At 55.4% G+C, this 26,004-nt stretch overlaps 1 protein-coding gene across 1 annotated transcript in view; it reads left to right on the top strand.

Annotated features, from left to right (window-relative positions):
- TAS1R2 (taste 1 receptor member 2) overlaps nt 1-3,683 on the top strand; it is a gene marked incomplete at both ends in the record, with an annotated part of 17,815 nt that extends 14,132 nt beyond the window's left edge. Inside the window, 2 exons of the mRNA XM_080691195.1 lie at nt 1,097-1,220; nt 2,755-3,683. Of these exons, the coding sequence (XP_080547321.1) occupies nt 1,097-1,220; nt 2,755-3,683 (1,053 nt within the window). The remainder of the gene's footprint in view (nt 1-1,096; nt 1,221-2,754) is intronic.
- Nucleotides 3,684-26,004: the final 22,321 nt, after the last annotated feature.

Raw genomic sequence — 26,004 nt, 5'->3', positions numbered from 1 at the left:
AGGATCCGGGGAGGCCGGGCATGGTGGCGCACGCTTGTCATCCCCGCGCTTGGGAGGCAGAGACAGGAGGATCGCGCAGGTTCGAAGCCAGCCGCGCGCGCTGGCTTAGGAGACCCTGTTTCCAAATAAAAATGTAAAAAATAGGTCTGGGAGTGTAGCCCGGAGGTAGAAGGGCTTCCAGGAACCCCAGTACCACCAAAAAAAAAGAAAAAAGAAGGATCCGGGGTGTGTCGCTCTCCATCTCTGAGATCCTGTCCTGGGCAGGTGGTCCTCTGTGTGACCAGATGGCTACCAGGGCGCATCCTACCCTCTCAGCAGCCTCAGAACATCGCTGTCTCAAGAGCTGGGTGCCTTCTCCCGAGAAAGGCGGAGTAGGTCTTGGGTAGGAAAAACTAAGAGGATTCCCTACAATACTCTTTCTCTCTTTCTTTCTTTCTTTCTTTCTTTCTTTCTTTCTTTCTTTTCCTTCCTTCCTTCCTTCCTTCCTTCCTTCCTTCCTTCCTTCCTTCCTTCCTTCCTTCCTTCCTTTCTCTCTCCTTCCTTCCTTCTCTCTTTCTCTCTCTCTCTCTCTCATTTTTTGCGGTACTGGGGATGGAACACAGGGGCATTCTACCTCCAAGCTACACCCCCAGCCCTGTTTTTTATTCATTTTGAAACAGGGTCTTACTGAGTTGCAGAGGGCCTCATTAAGTAGCTGATCCTCCTGTCTCAGCCTCCCGAATGCTGGGATTACAAGCGTGTGCCACTACACCCGACTTCTCTCTCTTCTTGTACTGGGGTTTGAACATAGGGGTATTCTGCCTCTGAGCTATACCCCTGGCCCTGTTTTATCTTTTATTTTGAAACAGGATCTCACTAGGTTGCAGAGGGCCTCCCTAAGTAGCCGAGGCTGGCTTTGAACCTGCAACCCTGCTGTTTCAGCTTCCCAAGTACTGGGATTACAGGCATGTGCCACCACGCCCTGCTACAAAGGTCCGGTTCTAGTGGCAATCCCAGCAGCCCCCTGCCTCCTAGGCAGGGCCAGGCTTCCTGCTGGCAAGGACAGTCTAGAGGTCCCTAGAGTGTGGGCCCAGGGTCTCTCGCCCTCTCCCTCCAGGTCCCTGTGTCCAGGTGCTCTAAGAACTGCAGTCCTGGGCAGAAGAAGAAGCCTGTGGGCCTCCACCCCTGCTGCTTTGAGTGCATCGACTGCCTCCCGGGCACCTTCCTCAACCAGACCGGAGGTACAGCCCCTCGGCCAGACCAGAGGGCGCCTCTGCCCGCACCCTGCCCTGCTACCAGTGGCCCCGGGGATTAGGTGTCCAAGGCCAGGGCCGTGTCTGACTCTCCTTATGGCTTCCCAGGACCTGGTATGGAGCAAACCCCCAGTACATTCTGGTTCCCGGGTGGAGAGAGGAAGGGCTACACTCTCCCAAGGCCGCTGTCCTCATCCCCACTGCAGACACACAGCTTAGGCCCGGGGCTGTCAGGCCAGAGAGTGTCCACTGAGTGGTCAGCACAGGAATGGCCCTCCCGATAGAAGGAAGGTTCTCGCAGCCAGCAACAGCATCCGATCCCTTTCTTTGGCCACCTGCGTGTCTAGCGTGGCTGCTCACTGGGTCAGGTTGGATGATTTGATTGGTGGAACCAACCTCTCTCCCTAGAGAGCACAAACTCCAGGAGAATGGGGACAGGGCCATCTCGGTGTCCACATCAGTGCTGGACACATCTCAGAGTTGAGCCTCAAAAGATTTTCCTTTTTATTATTATTATTATATATTTTTCTTTTGCGGTAGTGAGGAAAGAACCCAGTACCTCCGAGCTACACCTCCAGCCCTATTTTTTATTCTTTGTTTTGAAACAGGGTCTCACTGAGTTGCAAAGGGCCTCACTAAATAGCCAAGGCTGTCCACGAACTAAGATCCTCCCATCTCTGCCTCCCGAGTGCTAGGATTATAAGCGTGCGGCACCATGCCCAGCTGGTTTTTCTTTTTCTTTTTTTTTTCGACGGTACAGGGGTTCCTGGAAACCCTTATACCTCTGGGCTACACTCCTAGACCTATTTTATACTTTTTTTTAAAAGTTGGAAACCGGGTCTCTTAAGCCAGCGAGGCTGGCTTCGAAAGTGCGTGATCCTCCTGTCTCCGCCTCCCAAGTGTGGGGATTATAAGCGTGCGCCACCATGCCCGGCTTCTTCTTCTTCTTTTTTTTTTTTTATGACTCAATTAACAGATTAAGTGGGAGAGAGAAAGCCCTTGCTTAGTTCCTTGCCCGGCTCAGAGCAGGAAGTGGCCCCTGCGTGAAAGTTTGCGGCAGGATTTCAGTGGCCGCCCTCTGCCGCCTGGTTGGCAGCCAGAAGGCAGGGCCTGGGCTTTCCCTGCCTCCCGGTGGCCCTTCTACCTCAGAGGCCACCACAGGGCTCCAAACAATCCTTATTAAGAGCTCCCTGAAGAAGTAGTTGAATGTTTCTTCGTCAGAAGGCAGCCTTGGAAGGGAAGATTATAGTTGTTAGGCTCTGAGTCAGGGGAGCTGGGTTCAGATCCTGCCTCTGTAACTTACGGGCTCTGTGGCTTTGGGCAAATTCCGTAACCTGGCTGCTCCTTGGTTTCCTCATCTGTGCAATGAAATTTGGGGAGGATCTGCGACACCGAGGTGCATAGGAGTGTAACCATGACAACGGACATCCCTTCCGCCTGTCCGTGGTCCGGGGCTGGGTTTGGGGGATGCAGGCACAGAGAATGTGGTTCCGGCTAATGAGAGTGCTGTGCGCTTTTGCAGATGAACTCGTCTGCGAACCCTGCCCCAGCACCACGTGGTCTCACCAGAGAGACACCTCGTGCTTCAAGCGGCGGCTGGCCTTCCTCGAGTGGCACGAGGTGCCCACTATCATCGTGGCCCTGCTGGCCATCCTGGGCTTCTGCAGCACGCTGGCCATCATGCTCATCTTCTGGAGGCACTTCCAGACGCCCATGGTGCGCTCGGCCGGCGGCCCCATGTGCTTCCTGATGCTGACGCCGCTGCTGCTGGTATTCGCCATGGTGCCGGTGTACGTGGGGCCGCCCACGGTCTTCACCTGCCTCTGCCGCCAGGCCTTCTTCACCCTCTGCTTCACCATCTGCGTCTCCTGCATCACCGTGCGCTCCTTCCAGATCGTCTGTGTCTTCAAGATGGCCAGCCGCCTCCCGCGGGCCTACGGCTTCTGGGTCCGCTACCACGGGCCCTACGTCTTTGTGGTCTCCATCACGGTCGTCAAGTTGGCCATCGTGACCGGCAACATGCTGGCCACAACCACCAGCCCCACGGCCCGCACCGACCCCGACGACCCCAACATCATGATCGCCTCCTGCCACCCCAACTACCGCAACGGGCTGCTGTTCAACACCAGCATGGACCTGATCCTCTCCGTGGTGGGCTTCAGCTTCGCCTACATGGGCAAGGAGCTGCCCACCAACTACAACGAGGCCAAGTTCATCACCCTTAGCATGACCTTCTCCTTCACCTCCTCCATCTCCCTCTGCACCTTCATGTCCGTCCACGATGGCGTGCTGGTCACCATCATGGACGTCCTGGTCACCGTGCTCAACTTCCTGGCCATCAGCCTGGGTTACTTTGGCCCCAAGTGTTACATGATCCTCTTCTACCCGGAGCGCAACACGCCCGCCTACTTCAACAGCATGATTCAGGGCTACACCATGAGGAAGGACTAGTGCCGCCCTCAGGCACCGGGATCCAGGCCGGGCCTAGCTCCGGTGGACACCCCGAGGTCCCCGCCTCACCCTGCTGTCTCATTGGGATTCCGCTGAGCTTCTCTGCAGCCTGGCCATTTATACCCACTTCATGATGGATGCCTAAAAATATCCACGCTTCCTTCCTTTCCCCTGGAGCGGTCTTCCTTGCCAAGCGCTGCCAGCCCTTTCTCGAAGAAACCACCCAAGGTGACCTATTGGTCTCCAAGGACAAGGTCTGATTTACAGCCTACAGTTGCCCTCTGGCGGTCATGCTGGGCGCCTGCAGGTTCTGGCTCGTAAGCGTCCAAGGCGGAGGGGTGCTGGTGGTCTGGCTGGTGTGTGGGCTCCAGGAGAGCTCGGTTTCTAATTTCCAGAGCACTCAGTCCCAGGCCTCTGCGTCCTCAGCAACGGCCAGGCACAGTGGCACTTCATAAACGCTTGTGAATAAACCTCTATTGGGCAAATGAAGGAGTCTCTTTCTTGCTTTTGGAGGTTTCAGGAGGAGGGACGCATGGCCTCCTGGAGACCTTGGTTTCAACTCCAGCATCACCGCTACCGGGCTGTGTGACCTCGGGCCAATTGCTCATGGTCCCTGAGCCGGTGCTTCCGCACCTCCAAAGCGGGAGCGAGAGTTGCTTCTCAGGGACATTTGAGGATCAGCAGTGAGGGAGGGGAAGGTGCACAGCAGGTGCTCAGTAAATGCCAACCAGTGCACATTGTTGTTTTATTTACCAGATTCCGCAGTATCCCCTGCCCTGGCCCATGGTGTTATAACCCTGTTAGAAGGTGGCCACCCTCAGCTGGGCGTGGCGGCGCATGCTTGTAATCCCAGCATTTGGGAGGCTGAGACTGGAGGATCGCGGTTCATGGACAGCCTCAGCTACTTAGGCCCTCCGCAACTCAGTGAGACCCTATTTCAAAATAAAGAAAAAAAAAAAAAGCCAGGCGTGGTGGCACACTCTTGTAACCCCAGCATTTGGGAGGCTGAGACAGGAGGATCTGGGTTCGTGGACAGCCTCAGCTACTACTTAGTGAGGCCCTTTGCAACTCAGTGAGACCCTGTTTCAAAATAGGGCTGGGGGTGTAGCTTGGAGGTAGAATGCCGCTGGTTTCCATCCCCAGACCCCTCCCCCCAAAAAAAGAAAAAAATAGGGATGAGAGTATAGCTTGGAGGTACAATGCTCCTGGGTTCTATCCCCAGTACTGAAAAAAGAAGAAAGAAAGAAAGAAAGAAAGAAAGAAAGAAAGAAAGAAAGAAAGAAAGGCCTCCTTCAGATTGCTTCCCAGGCTGGCCCATCCTCAAAGCCAGGGGCCCCTCAGGCTTCAGATTTGCTCCGGAGCTAGTGTGTAATGGCCCGGCCACCGGTGCACCCTGGAGAAGCCACGTGGGTGGGCACAGCTCTGCCCAGCGAGGACACCCTCCAAGGGGGTCCCACAGCAGGAGGGCCCCTGCTTCCCTGCGTGCAGGTCAGGCCTGGCCTCTCAGCTTGGCCAGAGCCTCAGAGCTCAGGTCTCCAAATTGCTGCCCAGAGAGGTTGAGCAGCTGACTTAGGCGCACCGGCGTGCGGGTGGGAGAGCAGGGCTCGGTTTTCCTGCTGGGGCAGCGGACGAGCTCCCTGAAGGACCCATTGCCACCGTGAGACAGGGCCGCCTCTGAGCTGCCCCGGGAGGGATTCCATTCGCCCAGCCGGTGGGAACATCGCCATAAGCTGACTAGCAGCAGGGGGGGAGGGCCACCTCCTGACTCAGTTTACCTCTTCCACATTTCACCGGTGGGTGGCAGGATCCGGGCTTGACTCACCTGGCATCTGCTGGACAGCCTCCTATTTTTAGGCCGCATCTCCATAATGGCAGGGCTGAGGCCTACCTCTCTTTCTTGGCCTTCTGGCTCCTGGACGAGCAGGTGCTTAGAATACTGATGGAATAGCTGATTCACCACCAGCGCGGTCACCCTCCCTCAATTACTGCCTCGTTAATTTAGCGCATCTGTCACAGCCGCAGGCACCGGGGACGGAGAGAGTTTGGAAATACGAAACAAATAGTCATTTCTTTTGGGATTCTCAAGAGGTTGGCTCTAGGACCTCCCTCGGAGACCCCAAACTGAGGGTGCTCAAGTCTCTTATGTAAATGGCTTAGTGTTTGCGTATAACCTACATGCATCCTATAAATCGTCTCTAGATTATTTATAGGAGCTGGTACAAGGCCAGCGCTACGTAAACAGTTGTTATGATCCATTATTTAGGGGCTAATGACAAGAAAGACGTCTGCACACGTTCAGTACAGATGAAACTTGAAAAACAAAGTTTTGGTCTGTGGTTGGTTGGGTCTGTGGAACCCTCGAATCTGTACTTATAATCAGACCACGGCACCATGGTCAGACCATATCTGTACTTACAATCAGCCATGATGGGGACAACAGTTAGCGTTTAGTGCCAGACCCTGTACTAAGAACTTGAGCACCCCATCCGTTACCCCATCAAGCTCTGCGAGCCGGCTCCTACTGTGATCCCCACTTTACAGGTGGGAATGGAGGATGGGGACTGTGGAACTTATCAGCTCACCCAGTGTCCTGAGCCTGAGCCCAGCCCCCCGCCCTGCAGCCGGGACCATCATCCTCTCCAGAGTGAATCAGGCGGCCTGGCCTGGAGAGCTGTTCCAGGGGCCACAGTGCATGCTGGGAAGACAGTCTCCCAGGACCTGGGCTGTGCTTCACATAGGGGGTTGCTGGAGGTGCAGTGGCCAGGGAACACTTTAGAGGAGTCTCCTCCTTCTCCCCCCCTCCTTCTTCTCCTCCTCCTCCTCCTCCTCTTTCTCCTCCTCCTTCTCCTCCTCCTCCTCCTTCATCTCCTCCTTCTCCTTCCCTCCTTCTCTCCTCCTCCTCCTCTTTCTCCTCCTTCTCCTCCTCCTCCTTCTCCTTCTCCTCCTCCTCCTTCTCCTTCTCCTCCTCCGCCTCCTCTCCTTCCTCCTCCTCCTCTCTCCTCCTCCTCCTCCTCTTTCTCCTCCTTCTCCTCCTCCTCCTTCTCCTTCTCCTCCTCCTCCTCCTTCTCCTCCTCCTCCTCCTCCTTCTCCCTCCCCTCCTCCTTCTTCTCCTTCTCCTCCTTCTTCATCTCCTTTTCCTCTCTCCTCCTCCTTCTCTTTCTTCTCCTCCTCCTCTTTCTCCTCCTCCTCTTCTCCTCCTCCTCCTTCTTCTCCTCCTTCTCCTTCTCCTCCTCCTTCTTCTCCTTCTCTTCTTTCTTTGTCTTCTTCTTCTTCTTCTCTCTTCTTCTTCTTCTTCTTTCTTCTTCTTCTTCTTCTTCTTCTTCTTCTTCTTCTTCTTCTTCTCCTCCTCCTCCTCCTCCTCCTTCTCCTCCTCCTGCTCCCTCTCCTCCTTTTTCCCCTCCTCCTCCTCCTCCTCCTCCTTCTCCTCCTCCTGCTCCCTCTCCTCCTTTTTTTCCCCTCCTCCTCCTCCTCCTCCTCCTCCTCCTCCTCCTCCTCCTCCTTCTTTCTACCCAGGGGCATTCTACCTCCATGCTATACCCTCTGCCCAATTTTTTATTCTTTCTTTTGAAACAGGGTCTCACTGAGTTGCAGAGGGCCTCACTAAGTAGCTGAGGCTGGCCGCGAACCACGATCCTCCTGTCTCAGCCTCCCGAATGCTAGGATTACAAGGGTGCGCCACCACGCCCCACCGGGTGTGGTTCTCAACGCAGTCCAGTTGACAACTAAGCTCAGCCCTCACAGACCCAAGGAGGGCCTGGCAGGGTCTTCCTGGAACACCCTTCTCTGCTCCTCTGCTTGTTTCCCAAAGGAATCCAGAGCCTCTGTGGAGGCCTGAGCTTTAGGGAGTCGCTTTGCACGGTCTGGACTGGACGTATCAGTGTCCTGTCCCCCTTGCCCTGGGAGCCAGATTGTCAGAGGCTCAGGGAGTTTTAATCTCATAATTCTCTTCTCTTGGATGCTTCTGACGTCTTGGCTTACTCTTTTGTTTTGTTTTGTTTTGTTTTGGAAAAAATAGACGATGACCGCACTTCTGGGTTCCGCCTCGTGGACCACCATCGGAGGAGAGAATCCGGGAATCTCACAGAGCCTTGGAGAGGTCCGCTCAGGCCTCATGCGGCCACCAGCGGAGTCGGGATCCCAGCCGCTCCCGCTCCTCCAGCGACGGGGGGCTCCCTGAGGACAGCTGCAGCGGCTGGGAGGCTCTTAGATTGAATCAGACCCCTGGTGCCTCAGGAGTTCTACGCATGGACTCTGGTCTCACCCCTGAAGCTAGTCCTCTTTCTCGTGAGCTCTTTCATGTGCCATCACCAAAGGAAAGCATGCTTTTTGGGGAGCCCCTGGTGGCTGCCAGGAGATCTCCGTTCCTGGGGATCAGTGGCCCCAGGGGGCTGTTACCCCATCCTCTGGGCGTGTCAGATCCACAGGCTTCCTGCCACCGCTGTAACCTCACTGCGGACCCCCGCTCTGCTCTACGGCCACCCCAATCTCCTCCTCCTCTATATGTGCAACATCTCTGCCACGGGGCCTTTGCACGGGCGGCACCCTCTTAGTGGTATGTTCTTCCCAGACAGTCCTGTGGCCTGTCCCCTCGCTTGTACTTTTTTCCTTTTATCTGGGGTCCTGGGAATTGAATTCATTCTACCTTTGAGCTACACCCCTAGTCTGATTTTTTAATTTCTTATTTGGAAACAGGGTCTTGCTAGGTTGATCAGAGTCTCACTACTTGCTGACGCTATCCTTGAGCCGGTGATCCTCCCGTCTCAGCCTCCCAAGTACTGGGATCACAGGCGTGTTCCACCACGCCCATCTGTTCCTTTTCTGCTTAACTGTTTTCCTTAATATTTGTCATTGTCTAGCACACCATATAGTTTGCTTTATCATGCCTATTTACTCTAGGATATTATTATTATTATTATTATTAATTATATTATCTTTTGGTGCTAGAAATTGAACCCAGGAGCATTCTATCTCCAACCTATAACCCCAGCTCTATTTACATATTTATGTATTTATTTATTTATTTTTGCGGGTCTGGGGATGGAACCCAGGGGCATTTGACCTCCGAGCTATACCCCCTGCCCTATTTTTTATTCTTTATTTTGAAACCAGGTCTCACTGAGTTGCAGAGGGCCTCACTAAGTAGCTGAGGCCGGCCGTGAACCGCGATCCTCTGGTCTCAGCCTCCCGAATCCTGGGATGACAAGCGTGCGCCACCACGCCCGGCTATTTATTTATTTTATTTTGGGGTCTTGTTACGTGTCTAAGAGCCTTGCTAAGGGGCTGAGGCTGGCCTCAAACCTGTGATCCTCTATTCTCGGCCTCTCAAGTACTGGGGTTACAGATACACACCACCACACGGGGGCTCCGGGAAGCTTTAAACCCAGGAGTAGCGGGAGTTGTGCATTTGGCTTCTCGGGCACCTAGGACAGCGCCCAGAGGAGCTGCCCGTTGTTCTGCTCAGCAGTGGACCAGGCCATGCGCCGGAACCGCGGAACCCGCAGAAGCTCAGGGGTCGGGAGGCCGGGGTCTGAGCCAGGAGAGGGCGTTGGGGACTGGCATGGCTCCTTCCTTCCTTCCCTCCCTCATTCATTCATTCCCTCCGCATTGGGCACGACTGGGGGCAGGCCACCCAAGAGCGGTCCCTGCTCCTAAGCATCCCAGGCGCTAGTGCCGGGGAGGGGCTCTGAGGCTCCCGGGGGATCCTGGGGCTGATGGCTGATGGCCACGGGAGGGGGATTCCCAGACAGGGGATGATGTGGGGGAGGTCGAGGGGGAGGGAGCAAAAATTGAAGGAGGCCGCGGTGGGCGAGGAGGAGAGAGGTCGGAGGCCGGAGCCCCGCACTGCCCTCCTCTGGGTGGACGAGGAGGTGACTGTCTGGGAAGCAGGACAAGACACCATTCAGTGGCCCTCGGACCTTGCCCTAAGGTAGAACTCAGCCTTTGAAGCCGGGAGACAGGAGTGTGGGGAAGGGGCTCGTGGGTCTGCCCAAGAAAGACCTGGGACCCCTGGGGAGTTGGCCACCAGCTCCAGGGAAGGGTGGTGGGCTGCACTGGCCAGTGGTGGCCGTGGGCGTCGGAGCTCCGCGGGCACTGGTTGGCAATGGGGGTGATGAGGGAGGAGAGGGAGGGGGAGAGAATTCTAGTTTGGGTGGTGGCTGTCTGGGATGGCTGTCAGGCAGTGGGTTTGGGCCACCTTAGAGTCAGAGGACACCCTGAGGTCCCTGCCATCACCCTCCCTCCACGAGGGCCTGGGCCCCAGTGTCCTCGGTCCCCTGGGAACGGGCGATGAGGCCGGTTCTCCAGGTGCCTGGGAGCCCACCCCGGAGGCCCCGCGGGAGGTGTCCAGGGCAGCGGGGCAGGCTCTGCCCTCCCCCAGCTCAAGGAAGGTTTTCCATACAGTAACATGTAGGGTCATCTGCTTCCAGTTAGCAGCTCCAGGGGGGCCTAATTGGCAGATCACAGCATTTGATGTTGCATGTTAGATAAGTCCTTAGAGCAGCCCCAGCGGAGTTTGACACTTTGGGATGGAGCCCAAGCCCTGCATCCCGCGTCCGACCAGGGCCCCGGGTGCTAATGCGAACCAGATCCGCGCCCAGAAGCAGAGGAGATTAACGAGCGTCACAAGCCGTGAGGCTCCTCCTGTTCAGATGTGGCCTTCTTCCCCTGCGCCAGGGGCCCGGGGGCTCCTGAAACTCAAGTTTGACTCCTGAGCGGAGGCAAGAGCTCTCGGGAGCTGGCTTCCTGACGCCCGCTGCGGCCAGGGCCATCCCTGCTCCCCTGCCGCAGCCCTGGCCCTCGCCTAGCGCCAAGCAGGAGACCGCGGGTCTTCCCTTCTGCGCTGCCTCCTGCGGGTCACGCGCCACGAAGGGATGGAAGCTGTGTGGCTTTGGGCAAGTGTCTTTGCCTCTCGGAGTCTCCGCCTCCCCATCTGTGAAACGGGGGCCCCACTTGAGGAGGGTGTATGAAATTTTAGGTCCTGGTTTTGCAAGGACAGGCTTAATTTGGACATAGTTCTTAGCCCGTTAGGACTTCACTAACCTTAGCTATGAGGCAGTTACAGCAGTTCCCTGCTCGGCCTCAGTTTAGCTTTCCAGCGTTTCAGTAAGCTGAGCTCAATAGTGCCCCGAAAAATAGTTCAGTAGAAAATTCCAGTAATAAACAGCTCATAAGTTTTACATGGATTCTCCTTCTGAGTATGGTGGTGAAGTCTCACGCCATCCCGCTCCCTCTTGCCTTAGATGTGAATTGTGCCTTTGTGCAGTGTATCCACAGTGTATATGCTGCTCGCCTGACACTTACTAGTCGTCTTGGTTGTCGGATCAGTGGTCACAATAACCTAGTACTTGTGTCCAAATAGCCCTTGTTTTTTTTTTTTTTTTTTTTTTTTTTTGTGGTGCTGGTCCTGGGGATGGAAACCAGGGGTACTCTGCCACTGAGCTAAAACCTCGGTCCCATCTTCCTTCTTAAAATTTTTTTTCTTTTAAATTTTTTATTGGTGCATTATATTCATACATCATATTGGGGTAAAAAACTTGTGTGTACATACATGTACACATCACCGATTTAACCCCTACCCAATTCCCACTCCATTCCCTCCCCATCCCTCCCTCCCTTGCTTGGCTTAGTGATTGACTTCGATATATTTAAGTACATTGTGTGTTTTAGAGATTTTCCTCTTCCCCTCTTCTTTCTCCTCCTGTAGATTGTCTTGTTTGCTTCTCTATAGGATTTCCTCTTTCAAGAGTTTCTCCTATGACCCATTTCTCCCTAACTCTCACATATTAGGGAAAGCATCTGATTTCTTATTTTTTGTGTCTGACTAATCTCACTTAGCATAATGTCCTCCAGTTCCATACATTTCCCTGAAAATAATGTAATTGAGTTTTTTTATGGCTGAGTAAAATTCCATTGTGTACATATCCCACAGTTTTGTAATCCATTCATCTGTTGATGGACATCTTGGCTGGTTCCATAGTTTGGCAATGGTGAATTGTGCAGCTATGAACATAGATACACATGCATTAGTTTGGTAGTTTGGTTTCTTTTCTTTTGGGTAGATACCCAACAGTGGTATTGCAACCATTTAAAATTTTGAGATAAGGTCTTGCTAAGTTGCCCAGGCCAGCCTCAAATTAGGATCCTCTAGCCTCAGCCTCCCGAGTAGCTGGGATTACAGGCATGCACCACCATTCTCTGCTCCAGGAGGCCTTATTTTATTTGATGGTCCCAAATTGTAAGGGTAATAAAGAAGGCAATTTGAGTATGTCAAAAAGAAACTATACAGTTATTCCTTTAAGGAAAAGGGTGAAAATTCTTTTTTTGGTAGAAGATTTTGGGGATGGAACCCAGGGGCATTCTACCTCTGAGCTACCTCTCACCCCTAGCCCTATTTTATCTATTTATTATTTATTTGGTACTGGGGATGGAACCCAGGGGCATTCTAACTTTGAGCTACACCCCCAGCCCTATTTTTTATTCTTTTGAAACTGGGTCTCACTGAGTTGCAAAGGGCCTCACTAAGTAGCTGAGGCTGTCTGTGAACCATGATCCTCCTGTCTCAGCCTCTCGAATGCTGGGATTATAAGCATGTGCCACCACGTCCAGCTTATTTTTTGCTCTGGCGGTGGAGACTTGTATTCAGGAGAAGCAGAAATCGGATCCTACCAATCTTATTTTTTTGGAGAAATTACACCAAATGTTGAATGCTATTGTCATGCATGCTTAGGGACACTGGACAACATTCAGAGTGGAAAAAGAGCTTGGGAAAGATTTGAAATGGAGGCAGTGGCAATGGCAGTGGCCAGTACTCAGGGGAGGCAGAGATCTGATACATTATACCTGGAACTTTTGAAGTAATGACCCCAGAGGCAGAATGCTACCACCACGCACCCTTGAGAACGGGGGACAAATGGCTGGGTGAAGAGGGTGCTTGGATTGGAGCCTGCCGAGGGGTGAGGCCGGTGCCGGGGCCAATGGCCAACATCGGAGCCTGCCGTGAGGCAAGGCCATTACTGGGGACTACGAGGCCGGGATTGGAGCCTGCTGAGGGGTTAGGCCGGTGCCAGGGCCAGCAAGGCCAGCATCAGAGCCTGCTGTGAGGCAAGGCTGCTACTAGGGCCTCCGAGGCCGGGATTGGAGCCTGCTGAGGGGTTACGCCGGTGCCAGGGCCAGCAAGGCCGGGATCGGAGCTTACCGTGAGGCAAGGCCGGTGCTGGGGCCTCCAAGGCCGGGATCAGAGCCTGCCGAGGGGTTAGGCCGGTGCTGGGGGCAGCGAGGCTGAGATCAGAGCCTGCCGTGAGGAAAGGCCAGTGCTGGGGCCTCCGAGGCTGGGATCGGAGCCTGCCGAGGGCTTAGGCTGGTGCCGGGGCCAGCAAGGCTGGGATCGGAGCCTGCCGTGAGGCAAGGCTGGTGCCGAGGCCAGAGGCCAACACCGGAGCCTGCCTTAAGGCTAGGCCGGTGCTGGGGCCACCAAGGCCGGGATTGGAGCCAGCCGAGGGGTTAGGCCGGTGTCGGGGCCGGCGAGACCAGAATCGGGGCCTCCCATGAGGCAAGGCCGCTGCTTGAGCCAGCAAGGTCTGGATCAGTCTACCGGGTAGCCAGGCCACTACTGGGGCTGTCAAGAGTGGGATCGGTACTTGCAACGTGACATGCACAGAGAAATATCGCAGAAAAAAAAGCAACCAGATGCTTCCCCTAATCAGCAAAAACTAGGAGGAAAGGGGCAACAGGAAGAGGTCGAGCTATAGAAAGGGCCCTATAGTAAAGCAATTAAGGTGACCAATCAGAGGGTATGGAATAGGGGAGGATGGAGCCTCTTTAAAAAGCAGGAGGTACATAAACAAATGTATCAAAGTTAATCACCAAACAAGCATGGGATTGAGGGAGGGGGAGGAAATGGGATGGGGGCTCGATGACGGCTAATTGGATGATGTGTGCTTGTATATCCTCTCAAGTCTTTTATTCCAATGTGATATATGATTACAATGCACCAATAAAAATAAATTTAAAAAAATAAGGAATGAAAAAGAAAAAAAAAGGCTGTATGCTTTTTTTTATACCTATAGTAACAACAAACAGGAAAAATAGTATCCTTAGGATTTAGTATTATTCATGATTTTGGGCATCTACTGGGGACTTTGGAACATATTCACTCTACATGGCGGGGGGCTACTGCATCTTAACGGGTTTTCATGAGGTTAAAATGAGGCAAAGCATTTAATATGCTTAGAATGATGCCTGGCCCACAGTTAATGTTATAGGGACTCTTGGCTGTTGCATTAGTCAGTATATGGTAGGTTATGCTACCATGACAAACATCCCCCAAGTCTTAATCATTTAAAGAAACGAAGATTGAATTTTCTCTCTCATGTTACAAGGTGGCCGTGGGCTCTCTACTGTCCAGGATGCAGGATGAAGGAGCAGGTTCTACTTGAAATATGCCAGTCTCACAGCCGAGGGGAAAGAGCCCTGACAAAAGAACGCAATGGCTTTACAAGCTCCTGCCTGTAAAGGAGGTGGCGTGGGTCATTTGTCCCACGTTTCCTCTGCCCAAGCAGGTCACATGACCTTGACCCATGATGTGGAACCCCAGGGAGGGAGCTGCAGCCTTCACTGGTCTCCGCCCTTCTCCCAGCACTAGGAACCCCCACAGTGGGTGTCCCCCCGCCTCACTGACTCATACCTAGGCCCAGCAAGGACAGCTTTCCCTGACAGTAAACTCAAAGAGTTTTTTGCAAAGATAAAGGGCGACTGCCACAGGTGCAGTGGCTGTCATCTAGGATGGGTGTGTGCTTGGTACACACACACACACACACACACACACACACACACACACACACACACGTCACCATTTGTTTCTGCGGGGGTGCTGTCAGTATCCCTGCCTCTCGGACAGAAGCTGGGGCCCAGGGGAGTTTGTTCAGTATGGATAGCGTCAGGCTGGGGTCCAGGTCTGCCTGTCTCTAGAGCTGAGACTAGACTGAGGCTGGGGATAACGTCCTGGTGGTCTTTGCCAGCCACAGAGGAGGCGACCTGCTTCGGTTGCTGGGCGGTGCAGGGAGGTGTTTAATCCTTATAACCTTGTAAGGCAGAGACTGTGCAGTGACATAGTTTCTGGAGAGGACACTGAAGGCCATACAGGGGTAGTGACTTGTCTGGGGTCACAGAGCACGCAGGTGACCCAGCTATGAACTTGCAGTGGACAGCGAGTGTTGGTGACAGTGGACAGAGTGGTCACACCATTGGCAAGATAGTGGTGTACAATAAGGGTCAAAGAGAGTAGGCTAAGCCGGGCGTGGTAATCTCAGTACTTGGGAGGCTGAGATGGGAAGATTGTAGATTCGAGGCCAGCCTCAGCAACTTTGGGAGACTCTGTTTCAAAATAAAAAATTAAGCCGGGTATGGTGGCACATGCTTGTAATCCCAGTACTCGGGAGGTTAAAACAGGAGGATGGCAGGTTCGCGGGCAGCCTCAGCTACTTAGTGAGGCCCTGTTTCAAAATAAAGAATATAAAATAAGCTGGGCGTGGTGGCACACGCTTGTAATCTCTGCATTCGGGAGGCTGAGACTGGAGAATCACAGTTCACAGTCAGCCTCAGCAACTTAGTGAGGCCCTCTGCAACTTAGTGAAACCCTGTTTCAAAATAAAGAATAAAAAATAGGGCAGGGGGTGTAGCTTGGAGGTCAAATGCCTTTGGGTTCCATCCCCAGGCCCTCAAAAAGAAAAAAAAAATATAAAATAGGTCTGGGGGTGTAGCTCGGAGGTAGAATGCCCCTGGGTTTCATCCCCAGCACTGCAAAAAACAAAACAAAACAAAAACAGAAAAACCCAAAACACAAAGAAACAAACTAAAAAAATTAAAAAGGCTTGGAGGAGTAGCATGGAGGTAGAATGGCCCTAGGGCTCAGTTCCTAGTAACACACACACACACACACACACACACACACACACACACCCCTTTCCCGTTCCTCACACTCCATCACTCCGTGACCCCTTTTCCTCCCAGATAGTGATGCAGGTCCTGGATGGGCTCCGGTCCCTGTGCCTCGGCTCCTGCCCCACCCCGGGCTCCTCGGCCTCCCCCAGCTCCTCCTCCCTGTTGACGATGCTGCCTCGGCCATACTGGTGGGGGTGTGAGGAGGAGTGCTCTGACGCTGTCATGATGGGGTTGGAGGAGACGTGGGTGGTGGTGCTTCTGTGGACGATGGAGCTGTTGATGGTGATGATGGCAACAGTAATGGTGGTAGCACTGGTGATGTGTTGGTGGTGGTGGTGTTGGTGGGCGAGGGTGATAATGGTGTTGGTGGTGATGATGGTGATAGTGCTGTTTGTAGTGGTGATGTGTTGGTGAGGGTGAGGATTGGTGCTATTGGTGGTGGTGATGGTGGTGATGATGTTGACGACAGTGGTATTGGTGTTGGTGATGGTGATGATGATATTGACGATAGTGGTGTTTGCTTTGGTGTTGGTGTTGGTAAGGGTGATAATGGTGTTGGTGATGGTGATGATGGTGATTGTGATGGTGCCTTTGGTGATGGTGATGATGGTGTTAATTATAGTGGTATTGGCTTTGGTATTGATGTTGTTGGTGATGGCGCTGTTTGTAGTGGTGATGTGTTGGTGAGGGTGAGGATGGTGCTATTGGTGGTGGTGATGGTGGTGATGATGTTGACAACAGTGGTGTTGGCTTTGGTGTTGTTGTTGGTGAGGGTGATAATGGTGTTGGTGTTGGTGATGGTGATGGTGCTGTTGGTGATGGTGATGATGGTGTTAACAATAGTGGTGTTGATGTTGTTGGTGGTGATGGTGCTGTTTGTAGTGGTGATGTGTTGGTGAGGGTGATAGTGATGGTGTTGTTGGTGATGGTGCTAGTGCTGCTTGTGGTGTTAATGGCATGATGGTGGTGATGCCATTGACATTGGTTGTGGTGGTGATGTTGGCGGGGGATAATGATATTGGTGGTGCTGATGATGGTGGTGTTGGTGTTGGTATTGGTTGTAGTAGTGACGGTGTTGCTGAGGGTGATAATGGTGGTGTTGATGTGGTCATAATAGTGTTGGCTGTGCTGGTGATGGTCTTAATGGCATGATAGTGGTGATGATGCTGGTGATGGAGTTGGCATTGACTATGGGTGAGGTTGATGAGAGCGATAATGGTGTTGGTGTTGGTGATGATGATGGTAGTTGGCAGTGATTGTGGTGATAATGATGTTGGTGGAGGAGTTGGTGGTAATGATAATGGTGATGGTTTTAGTGAGAATAATGTGTTGTTGGTGCTGGTGAGTGTGATATGGTGTTGATGGTGGTGTTGGCAGTGGTGGTGATGGTGGTGTGGGCACTGATTGTGGTGATGATGGTGCTGGTGAGGGTGACAACAGTGTTGTTGTTGGTGAGGATGATAATAGTGTTGGCAATGGTGATGGTGGTGATGAGGTGGTGATGGTGTGGGTGAGGGTGACAGTGTTGTTGGTGGTGATGGTGAAGTTGATGAGGATGATAATGGTGTTGGCAGTGGTGTTGGTGATGATGTGGGCACTGATTGTGATGGTGATGGTTTTGATGAGGGTGGCGATGGTATTGTTTCTGTTGGTGTTGGTGGTGTTGGTGAGAGTAATAATGGTGTTTGGTGGTGGTGATGGTGTTGTTGATGGTGTTGATTAGGGTAATAATGGTGTTGGTGTTGGTGTTAGTGAGGGTGATAATGGTGTTGGTGTTGGTGATAATGGTATTGGCAGTGGTGTTGGTCATGGTGATGATGGTGATGGGGGTGATGGGGTGGGCTCTGATCATGGCGGTGATGGTGTTGGTGAGGGTGACGGCAGTGTTGTTGTTGGTGGTGGTGAGGGTGATAATGGTGTTGTTGTTGGTGGTGGTGAGGGTGGTGATGAGGTGGACACCAATCATGGCGGTGATGGTGTTGGCGAGGGTGACGATGATGCCGGTCTTGGTGGTGGCATGGCAGTGGAGATGGTGGTGTTGATGATGGTAACGAGGAGGTAAATGCTGGTCCTTCCCTGTGTGGTGTGAGGCCTTCAGTATATCTTTGATTCAGGGACCAAAGGTCACAGCCACTTCTTTTGTCCTTTCTTGTACCCATAGGATGTGGACTTTGCTCTCTGTCAGATCTGGTGGCCAAGGCATGATCCAGATTCTGACAGCCTGGGATGGGGAATGGAGTCCAAAGGTCAAAGCTCGGGCCTCCCAGCCCCATCTCCTCCCTCTTCTGTAGAGAGTGGACAGCCTGACGGGAAGTCAGGAGGCCACTCCCTAGTTCCCGCTCCCTGAGTGATGGTGACAAGTCCCTTTGCCGCTCCGTGCCTCAGTTTCCCCACTTGCATAATGCGGGTGCTGGTGAAGAGCCGAGGTGTGAGGATCACCTCTGGGGACGGAGCCTTGCCTGGCGCTGCCACAGCTCGCCCGGCGGCCCTGACCCTGTGTGCCACCTGTCACCAGGGACCTTGTGGGACAGTGGACATGAGGTGCAGCTGGTCTCTGGTCAGGAGTTTGTGCCGTGTGGTCAGGGTCCTGCTAGTCAGGGGTTTGACCTGTGTGCGTGTGTGTGTCCACATCCACCTCCAAGCCCAGACCTGCCATCTTCTCCCCTGGGGTGCTGGGTGGCTCCTCCCCCGTCTCCCCACTTCTGCTCCTGCCCTTTATGGTCTGTCTGTCACATGGCGTCAGCAGAGGCTGAAGCTCAGGCCAGACGTGGCGGCTTCCGCATCCTCAGTGTAACAGCGGGGTCCCCATGGTGCCCACAGGCCTCTCCTCTTTCTCTGCCCTCTCGTCTGCCCTCTTGCTCCTGGCTATCCCTCAAGCAATTACCCGCGGTCCTGCCTCCGGCCTTTGCACAGGTTGCTTCTCTGCCTGAAGCCACGTCTACGGGGCTGGTCCAGGTCTCTGCTTGGTGACACCTTCCTGAACCTCCTGGATGTAGGTGCCGTTCCTGTCCCCCCTCCCTGCCGTTCCACCCATAGCCTGCAGCACAATCCGGCAGGATACGTACCTTGCTAAAGTCTCCTGTTAAGCTTTCTCCTCCATAGAGGAGAGTTGGCCTGTTTTATTCTCTGCTGTGCTCTCAGTAACTGGGACAGAGCTCGGTATACAGTGGGTACTCAATCCATGCTCGCCGCGGGATCTTCTGTGTGTGTTGGAACCGTGTTGCATTGAGCATCAGCCCTGCTGAACAGGTTCAAGGGCGTGCTACCTCTGGGCTATACCTTTTTAAAAATTTTCGTTTTGAAACAGGGTCTCACTAAGTTACTGAGAGTCTCGCTAAATTGCTGAGGTTGGTCTTGAACCCGGGATCCTCTTGCCTCAGTCTCTCAAGTACTGGGATTACAGGAATATATCACCCTGCCCAGTTTACTTTTTATTTCTGATACAAGATCTCACCAAGTTGCTGAGGCTGGCCTTGAACTGTGATCCTGTCTCAGCCTCCCAAGCACTGGAATTACAGGAGTGGGCCACCGTTCCTGGCGTGGGGTTCCTTTTAGAAGAGCACAGATCTTCTTTCTTAAGTGTCTACCCTCTGACTCAATCACCTCCCGAGGGCCCCATTTCCTGGCACCATCGTACTGGGGTTAGGGTCTCAACATACGGGTTTAGGGTGGACACAAACATTCAGCCCATTGCATTGTGACTATTACTATATTGAATCCCAAGAATCTAGATATCCATGGCTTAAAACAGGAAGACAGGCCTGCCGCTGGCCTTGGCCTGGCACCTGCGCAAAGCCACCTGGGCCAGGCCCGGGCCTCCGGCTCCTTGGAGCCTCCTGGCTTGGGGAGGCGCCAGGCCCTCTGAGGCCGACCTCAGCCACCTGTGCTCTGGGAGTGAAGGAGCCGCCCTGCTAGAGGAGGAGCCCTCGCTGGGGCCCAGAGGACCCGGCCAGCTCCACCTGGGCCCTTGGCTCCCGGAACCTGGGCCCCTTGCTCCTCTCCGGGCCTTGGTTTCTCCAGTTGGAAAGTGAGCCGTCAAACTGGGCCCTCTCTCTGGCAGCTCCTCTCCTGCGTCCAACCCTGGACCAACCCTCACCACCTCATGTCCTGCATCCTGTCTCCCCACCTCCACGGCCCTTCTCGGGGTGTCTGGGCGTGTGCAGCCAGGCTGGCGAGCACAATTCCACAGTGCGGGGTTCTCCCGGGCAGGGCCCAGGATGGGGCCAGGGCTGTGGCCCCCACTGCTCTACCCCTCTGCTGCCTCCCGGTCCCCCATGAGGCTCCCCGGATCAGTACCCGCCTTCCGAACCGTGCGATTTAGTCTTAGCATGGAAGCCAAATGAGGGTTTGGGGGAAGACGGTCCACTTGTGAAATCCGTGACCTTGGGCAATCGTCGGCTCCGCGCTCCCTGACAAGGGGCCTCAGTTTCCCATCCGTGAAAGGCGAGTGGTCCCTCACCTGGGTCCCATTTTCCGGATGATTCTGATGACAAGTCTCATTCGAGGCCATGGGACTGGGGTGTCCCTGTGGCTCCATCTGGTTGTGGGGTCCTGGTGTGACCCAGGGCCTTCTGGAAAGCCAGCCCCAGAGTGCACTCCCTGAAGGGCAATCCCAGAAGCCGACAGCAGATGGCGCTGTTGGTCTCATTCCCTGGAAGTGTTCTGAGCTCAGACACACACACACACACACACACACACACACACACACACACACACACACTTCACTTGTCACACACATGTGCTCTGGGCTTGGAGCAGCCAGGCCGGGGATGTGAGTGTGAGCAGGGTGAGCAGCAGGGCCAGGTGCGTGTGGGTTCCTGTGAGTGTGTAGATGCATGAGTGGCTGTGTGTCAGCCATGTGTGCACACGCGTGTAGGTAGGCAGTGTGTGTCTTCACACCAGTGCATGTCCCTCTGGGTAGGCTCAGCGATGTGTGGGAGGCTGTGTGTCTACAGCCGCCATACGTGTGCATGTGTGCATGTGCATGTGTGTGCGTGTGCGTGCATGTGTGTGTGCGTGTGTGTGTGTGTGCACATGTGTGCTTGGATGCTTGTGTGTCTGTCTCGAACTCCCAGCAACTCTTGGCTGGCTGATGGTCGAGGGGCAGAGAGCCGCACGCAGTCTGCGAGTGGGGGAGTGTGCCCGGCGGCTGGAACCTCCTGCTGGCCTCTTGGTTAGGACGATGAGGCCCATCGAGGCAGGTGGACCCGGTGCCCAGAGACCCCAGGCCAGACCAGGGGGGAGCGCTGTCCTCAGAGCCGGGAGGGCAGCCCTGATACTGCTACTGAGGCCCGAGTAAGCCAGCCCCTCCTAACTTCCCCCAGTGTCCCCGTTGTGCAGATGACAAAACCGAGGCGCAGACAGACAGAGGGACTGGCCTGAGGTCGCACGCAAGCCAGGTGGCGCTGGGTCTTGAGTGAGTTCTGCCCTGAGCTCCACCCCTAAACTGCCTCTCTGCCGGCAGCCCTGGCCTCGGAGCCTCGGCCTCAGCCTCAGCCCTCAGAGCCTCAGTGTCCCTATCTACCAGACTCGGGGATCAGCCCAGGTGTCCTGAGCCCTGACATCATGCAAATAACCCCGTTGGGCGCTGCTCCCATCATCCTCAGCAGGCGTCCATCGAGCTCTCGCTCCAGGAAGCCGGGGTCTCAGGGCAGCCGGGCGGACAAGCACACCTATAATTCTGGCAACTCGGGAGGCTGTGATAGGAGGATTGCAGGTTCAAGGCCAGCCTGGGCACCTTAAGGAGGCCTTATTCTAAAATAAACAGGGCTGGAATGTAGCTCAGGGCACACTGCCTGGCACGCACGAGGACCTGGTTCAATCCCCAGTACCCCCTACGCTCATCCTGAGCCAACGGGTTTAGGGTGCAGGAGGCCCGGGCAGCTGCGACTCCAGCTCTGGGTCCCTGCCCGGAGCTTCATTTCCAGTGCTGGGGTTTCTTTACCGCCGAGGCTCTTGGGAGGGACGTGCTGGGGCAGCGCCTCGGTCCCGGCTCAGGGCTCACGTCCCAGCATCTCTCAGCGGCTGAGTGACTTTGGACACGAGCCTCAGGTGTCCTCTCTGTGAGATGGGATGCGGATGCCTCTTAGAGCACTGGGCGGAGATGCGCTCGGGTACCACGCTCCTGGTGCAAGGTCAGAGCTCCGCTCAGGAGGCTGCGCCCGTCTTCTTGCTCATCGCCGAGGTCTCCATCTCGCCCCACACAGTCCCTGCACTCTTAACTGTGGCTCCTCCCCCTCCGGAATCCCTGAGATGGGGAGAACAGGGACACACAGTAGGTGCTCAGGGAGGACATGAGGAGGGGGTCGCCCTGGCTGACCCAGGGTACTTGGGAAGGCAGAAACCACGCGCTCTCTCTCTTTAAAGAGGTGGCTTCTGGGGACAGGGGCAGGGCCACCAGGGCGTCAAGGCCAGCACAGGCCCCCTCCTGTTTTCCCTCGCCCTGGGCCTCCTGCACCCCTGCTGTGCCCCGGGAGCGGCTTGGAGCCTCCCAGCATGCCTTGCCTCCTCCGATTTGCATGTTTAGCCTGCATCCGCAATGCATCTGCAAGCATCTTACCTCCCGCGCCAGCCTCCCTCCCGCCCTGCCGCCTGCGCCCCAGGAGCTGAGCTAGCTGCCCGCGGGGGCCCAGAGAAACGCATGCAGCATCTCCTGAGATGCCCGGTTCTGGTCCCCGCCCGCGCCCCAGCCCCGCCAGGGCAGCCTCTCCCTTTGGGGGATGCTGGCTTTTTTTATCCCCCGGTCTCTGCCCGCACCTGTGGACCTGCGCTCACTCCAGGCTGCTGGGCGACACCTTCAGATCTCGGGCTGACATTTTGGGGTCTGTGTCTCTGTGCCAGGCGGGCGCCAGCCTGAGCAATCGATTCTCCCTGCATAATCGCTGAGCACCGTCCATAACATTTCATCAGCCCCCGTCGGCCCTGCATGATGCTTCCTCTGGGCTGCACGCTGGGCTGCCCATGCCCTGTCTCCCAGGACTGGGTTTCTATTTCTGAGTCCTAGAGAGAATGGGCCCTCTCCCTACTACTGTCCTCATCCATTCCCCGGGAGGCTCACAGGGCTACCTGACTTCTGGTCACCTTTAAATCCCCTGATCTCCCACCAGCTGCGCTACGCTCTCTCTGGTTCCCCTAAGAGGCGGCACTTTTCCTACCCCAGGGCCTTTGCATGTGCCGTGCCCACCACCAGGAGCCCCAGCATATTCTTCTCCTTGACGGGGCCACTGCCACAGAGCATTCAGATCTCAGCTACACTGCCGCTCCCTCCAGGACGTCCTCCTGGAGTTGCCAGGCTAGGCTAGCTGTCTTATGCCCCTTGGTTTTACAATCGGCCCACCTCCTTGGTGCTCTGTCTCTCCCGGAATCCTTTATTGGACATCTGTGCCCCCAACTCCACTTGAGTAGGCCCTGTCTCTGTTTCTCTTGCTTCCGTATCCCAGCGCCAGCACACAGCGGTGCTCAGTACGTGTTTATCGAATTGCATGAATCACCGGATGATGCTTCCTGAGCAGTACCATTCAAATAAAGGTTCGGCTCTGTGGCTAGGAAAATGGCACCCCGCCATCGTGAGAAAACCAGAAGGTGCTCAGCCACGATGTGTGCGATTAGGAGAGGTGGGGAGAAGTGTCTGTCGCGGTGTTGGTGGTGGCTGTGTGTGAGGGGGATGCTGGGGATGGAGGGTCACTTGCCTGGCATGTCACTGGGCTCTGGGCTTTTCCTGTCGCCGAGGGCCATCAACGCTACCTCGTGCCCAAGATGCAGCGGCGGCAGTGTTCCTCGCCGCCTGTCCAGCGCGGTGGCTGATGGCGGCCCAGTACTGGCGGTTCTCCTGATGACGGTGGTGGTGACGGAGCTCAGGACGTGTGGATTCCATCTGACAGCTAAACCACCAGCGTATGTTTTGTGCCTGCAAACTGGGGAGGGGGAAACAGAAGCAAAACTTTTGATTTGCAGGAATTGTAAAGAAAACAGAAAGTCCACACACACAAAGCCACACAGAGAATCAAACACGATTTCGGTGGGAGAAGCAGGGTTGGAGGAGCCAGCGGGAAGGCGCTCAGGGGATGTGGCCCCAGGACGGTGTCCTGGGAAGGGCGGGTGCAGGTGCGGAGACCCCGGGGAAGAGGGCGCGGTGGAGCCGGGCGTGGTGGCGCACGCTTGTAATCCCAGCATTCAGGAGGCTGAGACAGGAGGGTTGTGGTTCACAGACAGCCTCAGCTACTTAGTGAGGCTCTTTGCAACTCAGTGAGACCCTGTCTCAAAAATAAAGAATAAAAAATAAGGCTAGGGGCGGCCGGACAGAAAGAGGAGCCCTGGGTCCAGCCCCGCTCCGCCCTGGCCCTCTGTGGGACCCTGGGCTGCTGCTTCTTTCGAAGGCGCCGCGGTTCCCCACGGCTTAGAGGCCCCTTGAGTCCTCTCTGCTTTCCAGAGGCTGACTGTGAGTGCCTTCAGACTCATCTTAGGAAGCAGGTGCCACCCGGCAGGAGGCTGACGTGTGTCCCAGCAGAGTCAAGGTCCGTTTCTGAAATCGGAGTGCCCTCCCTCCTCATCTGCGTGTGTAAAATGTCTCTCCAATGCGTCTTGGGCCGCCTCGCTCAGAGCTCAGCTGTCCGCATGCGCAAGAGCCCAGGAAAGCACACCCGCCGGTCACCTGCCCCACAGTGCCCCCCGCTCCGGTGCTACCGTGCAAGGAATGAGTCTCAGGCAGAGAGGGCAGCCCCTTGCCCAGCGCCACGCAGCCAGGGGAGGCTGAGCATCGGCTCGGCTCATGGAGCGTGGGTGAAGGCCAGGGACGCTCCCCTCCCTGGGTGGAGCACCAGGAAGGGAACTAACCCTTATCTAGTGGACACGCTGGCGTCATTAAGCCTCTGGACTTTGCGGCCAGAAGGGCCTGGGGTTGAATCCCAGCATTGCCACATCCCGGCTGTGTGGCATTGGGCAGCCCACGGGACCTCTCTGTGCTTCAGTTCCTTGGCTAAAGAGAGTTGATAATCATGGGACATTGATACTCCCAAGGGTTCTCAGGAGGGTTGAGCTATACATATCCCTGGGATGGGGCCGCTGGACGGCGAGGGGACCTGTTATCTGTACCCTACAGTCTCCATAGCTGACTGACCTAGCTGCTCTGGCCCCCCGCCCCCCGGAAGTAGAAATCACCCCATGTGTGCAGGTGGCGGGAAGAAGCCATCGGAAGCTGGTCCGGCCAGGACCTGTGCCCAGGCCTGCGGGCTCCCTGCGGCTGAGCTGCTTGGCAGGGGATGGGAGGGGGCTGGGGGGCTGCCGGGGCTGGGGGGCTGCCGAAGCAGCCAGGCTGACATAAGGCTCTCAAGAATGCAAGCCGCTTCCTCCCCGGCCCCTGGGAGCCTGGTAATCCTGGATGTGGGGAGACAGCTGGACCTGCCTTCCTTCTCTGCTCTTCCTGCAGGGCGGACAGGGGGGGGGGAGGCTGCGGGCCAGTTAACCCTGCCAGGGCCAGAGCTGAGAGGAGAGCAAGGCAGACAGGAGCGCGGGGTGCTGCGGGGAGTGGGCGGTGAGATCGGCAGTGGGCAGAGCCAGGGAGCCCAGCCAGGTCCCCAGGTGGGGCCAGCGGGGCCGCCCCGGGGGTGCCGGGAACAGGGCTTCTGGAAAAGACAAAGGAGGCTGAGGGGACACCATGGAAAAGGTCACGGATGTCACGGGGGTTGTCAGGAGCATTCGGACCCATCCCTTTACCTTAGGGGCATTCTACCTCCAAGCTACATCTCCAGCCCTATTTTTTCGTCTTTATATTTTGTGAAACAGGATCCCACTGAGTTGCGAAGGGCCTCGCTAAGTAGCCGAGGCTGTCGGCGAACCGCGATCCTCCAGTCTCTGCCTCCTGAATGCTGGGATTACAAGCGTGCGCCACCACGCCCGGCTTATTCTTTATTTTGAAACAGGGTCTTACTGAGTTCCAAAGGGCCTCGCTAAGTAGCTGAGGCTGTCCGAGAACCAGCTCCCTTTACTTTATAGATGGGGAAACTGAGGCCCAAAGCTGGAGGCTCCTCCGCTGCCCTCCGCCCGCCAGCGCCAGCGGCTGTGGACGCTGACTCCTTGCTTCCCGCTCACACCAGGCGCCTCCCCGCAGCTCTGACGTGGGAACAGTCGCACCGCCTCTGTGGAGTTTTGCTTGGGGGGTGAGAGTTTCCAGAGCCTCTACTTCATAGAGTTTCATGGCTGGTCAGGCCCTCGGCGCCCGGGTGAGCGGGCCCTCGGACTTCCATTTCTCAAATGTGGACACTGAGCCATGGGAGAGTGTGTGATTTGCTCAACCACACAGGGAGGGATAAGGGCAGCTTTGTAGACGCTTTCAGAATTCCAGCTCCAACCGGTAAACCCTCCCGCAGGCCGGCGCATCCCAGACCTC

This window comes from Muscardinus avellanarius, assembly GCF_963383645.1.
Source record: "Muscardinus avellanarius genome assembly, chromosome: 3".
NCBI lineage: Eukaryota > Metazoa > Chordata > Mammalia > Rodentia > Gliridae > Muscardinus > Muscardinus avellanarius.
Note: the sequence above shows the minus strand (reverse complement) of the source record. Positions and strands in the feature narration are given on the sequence as shown.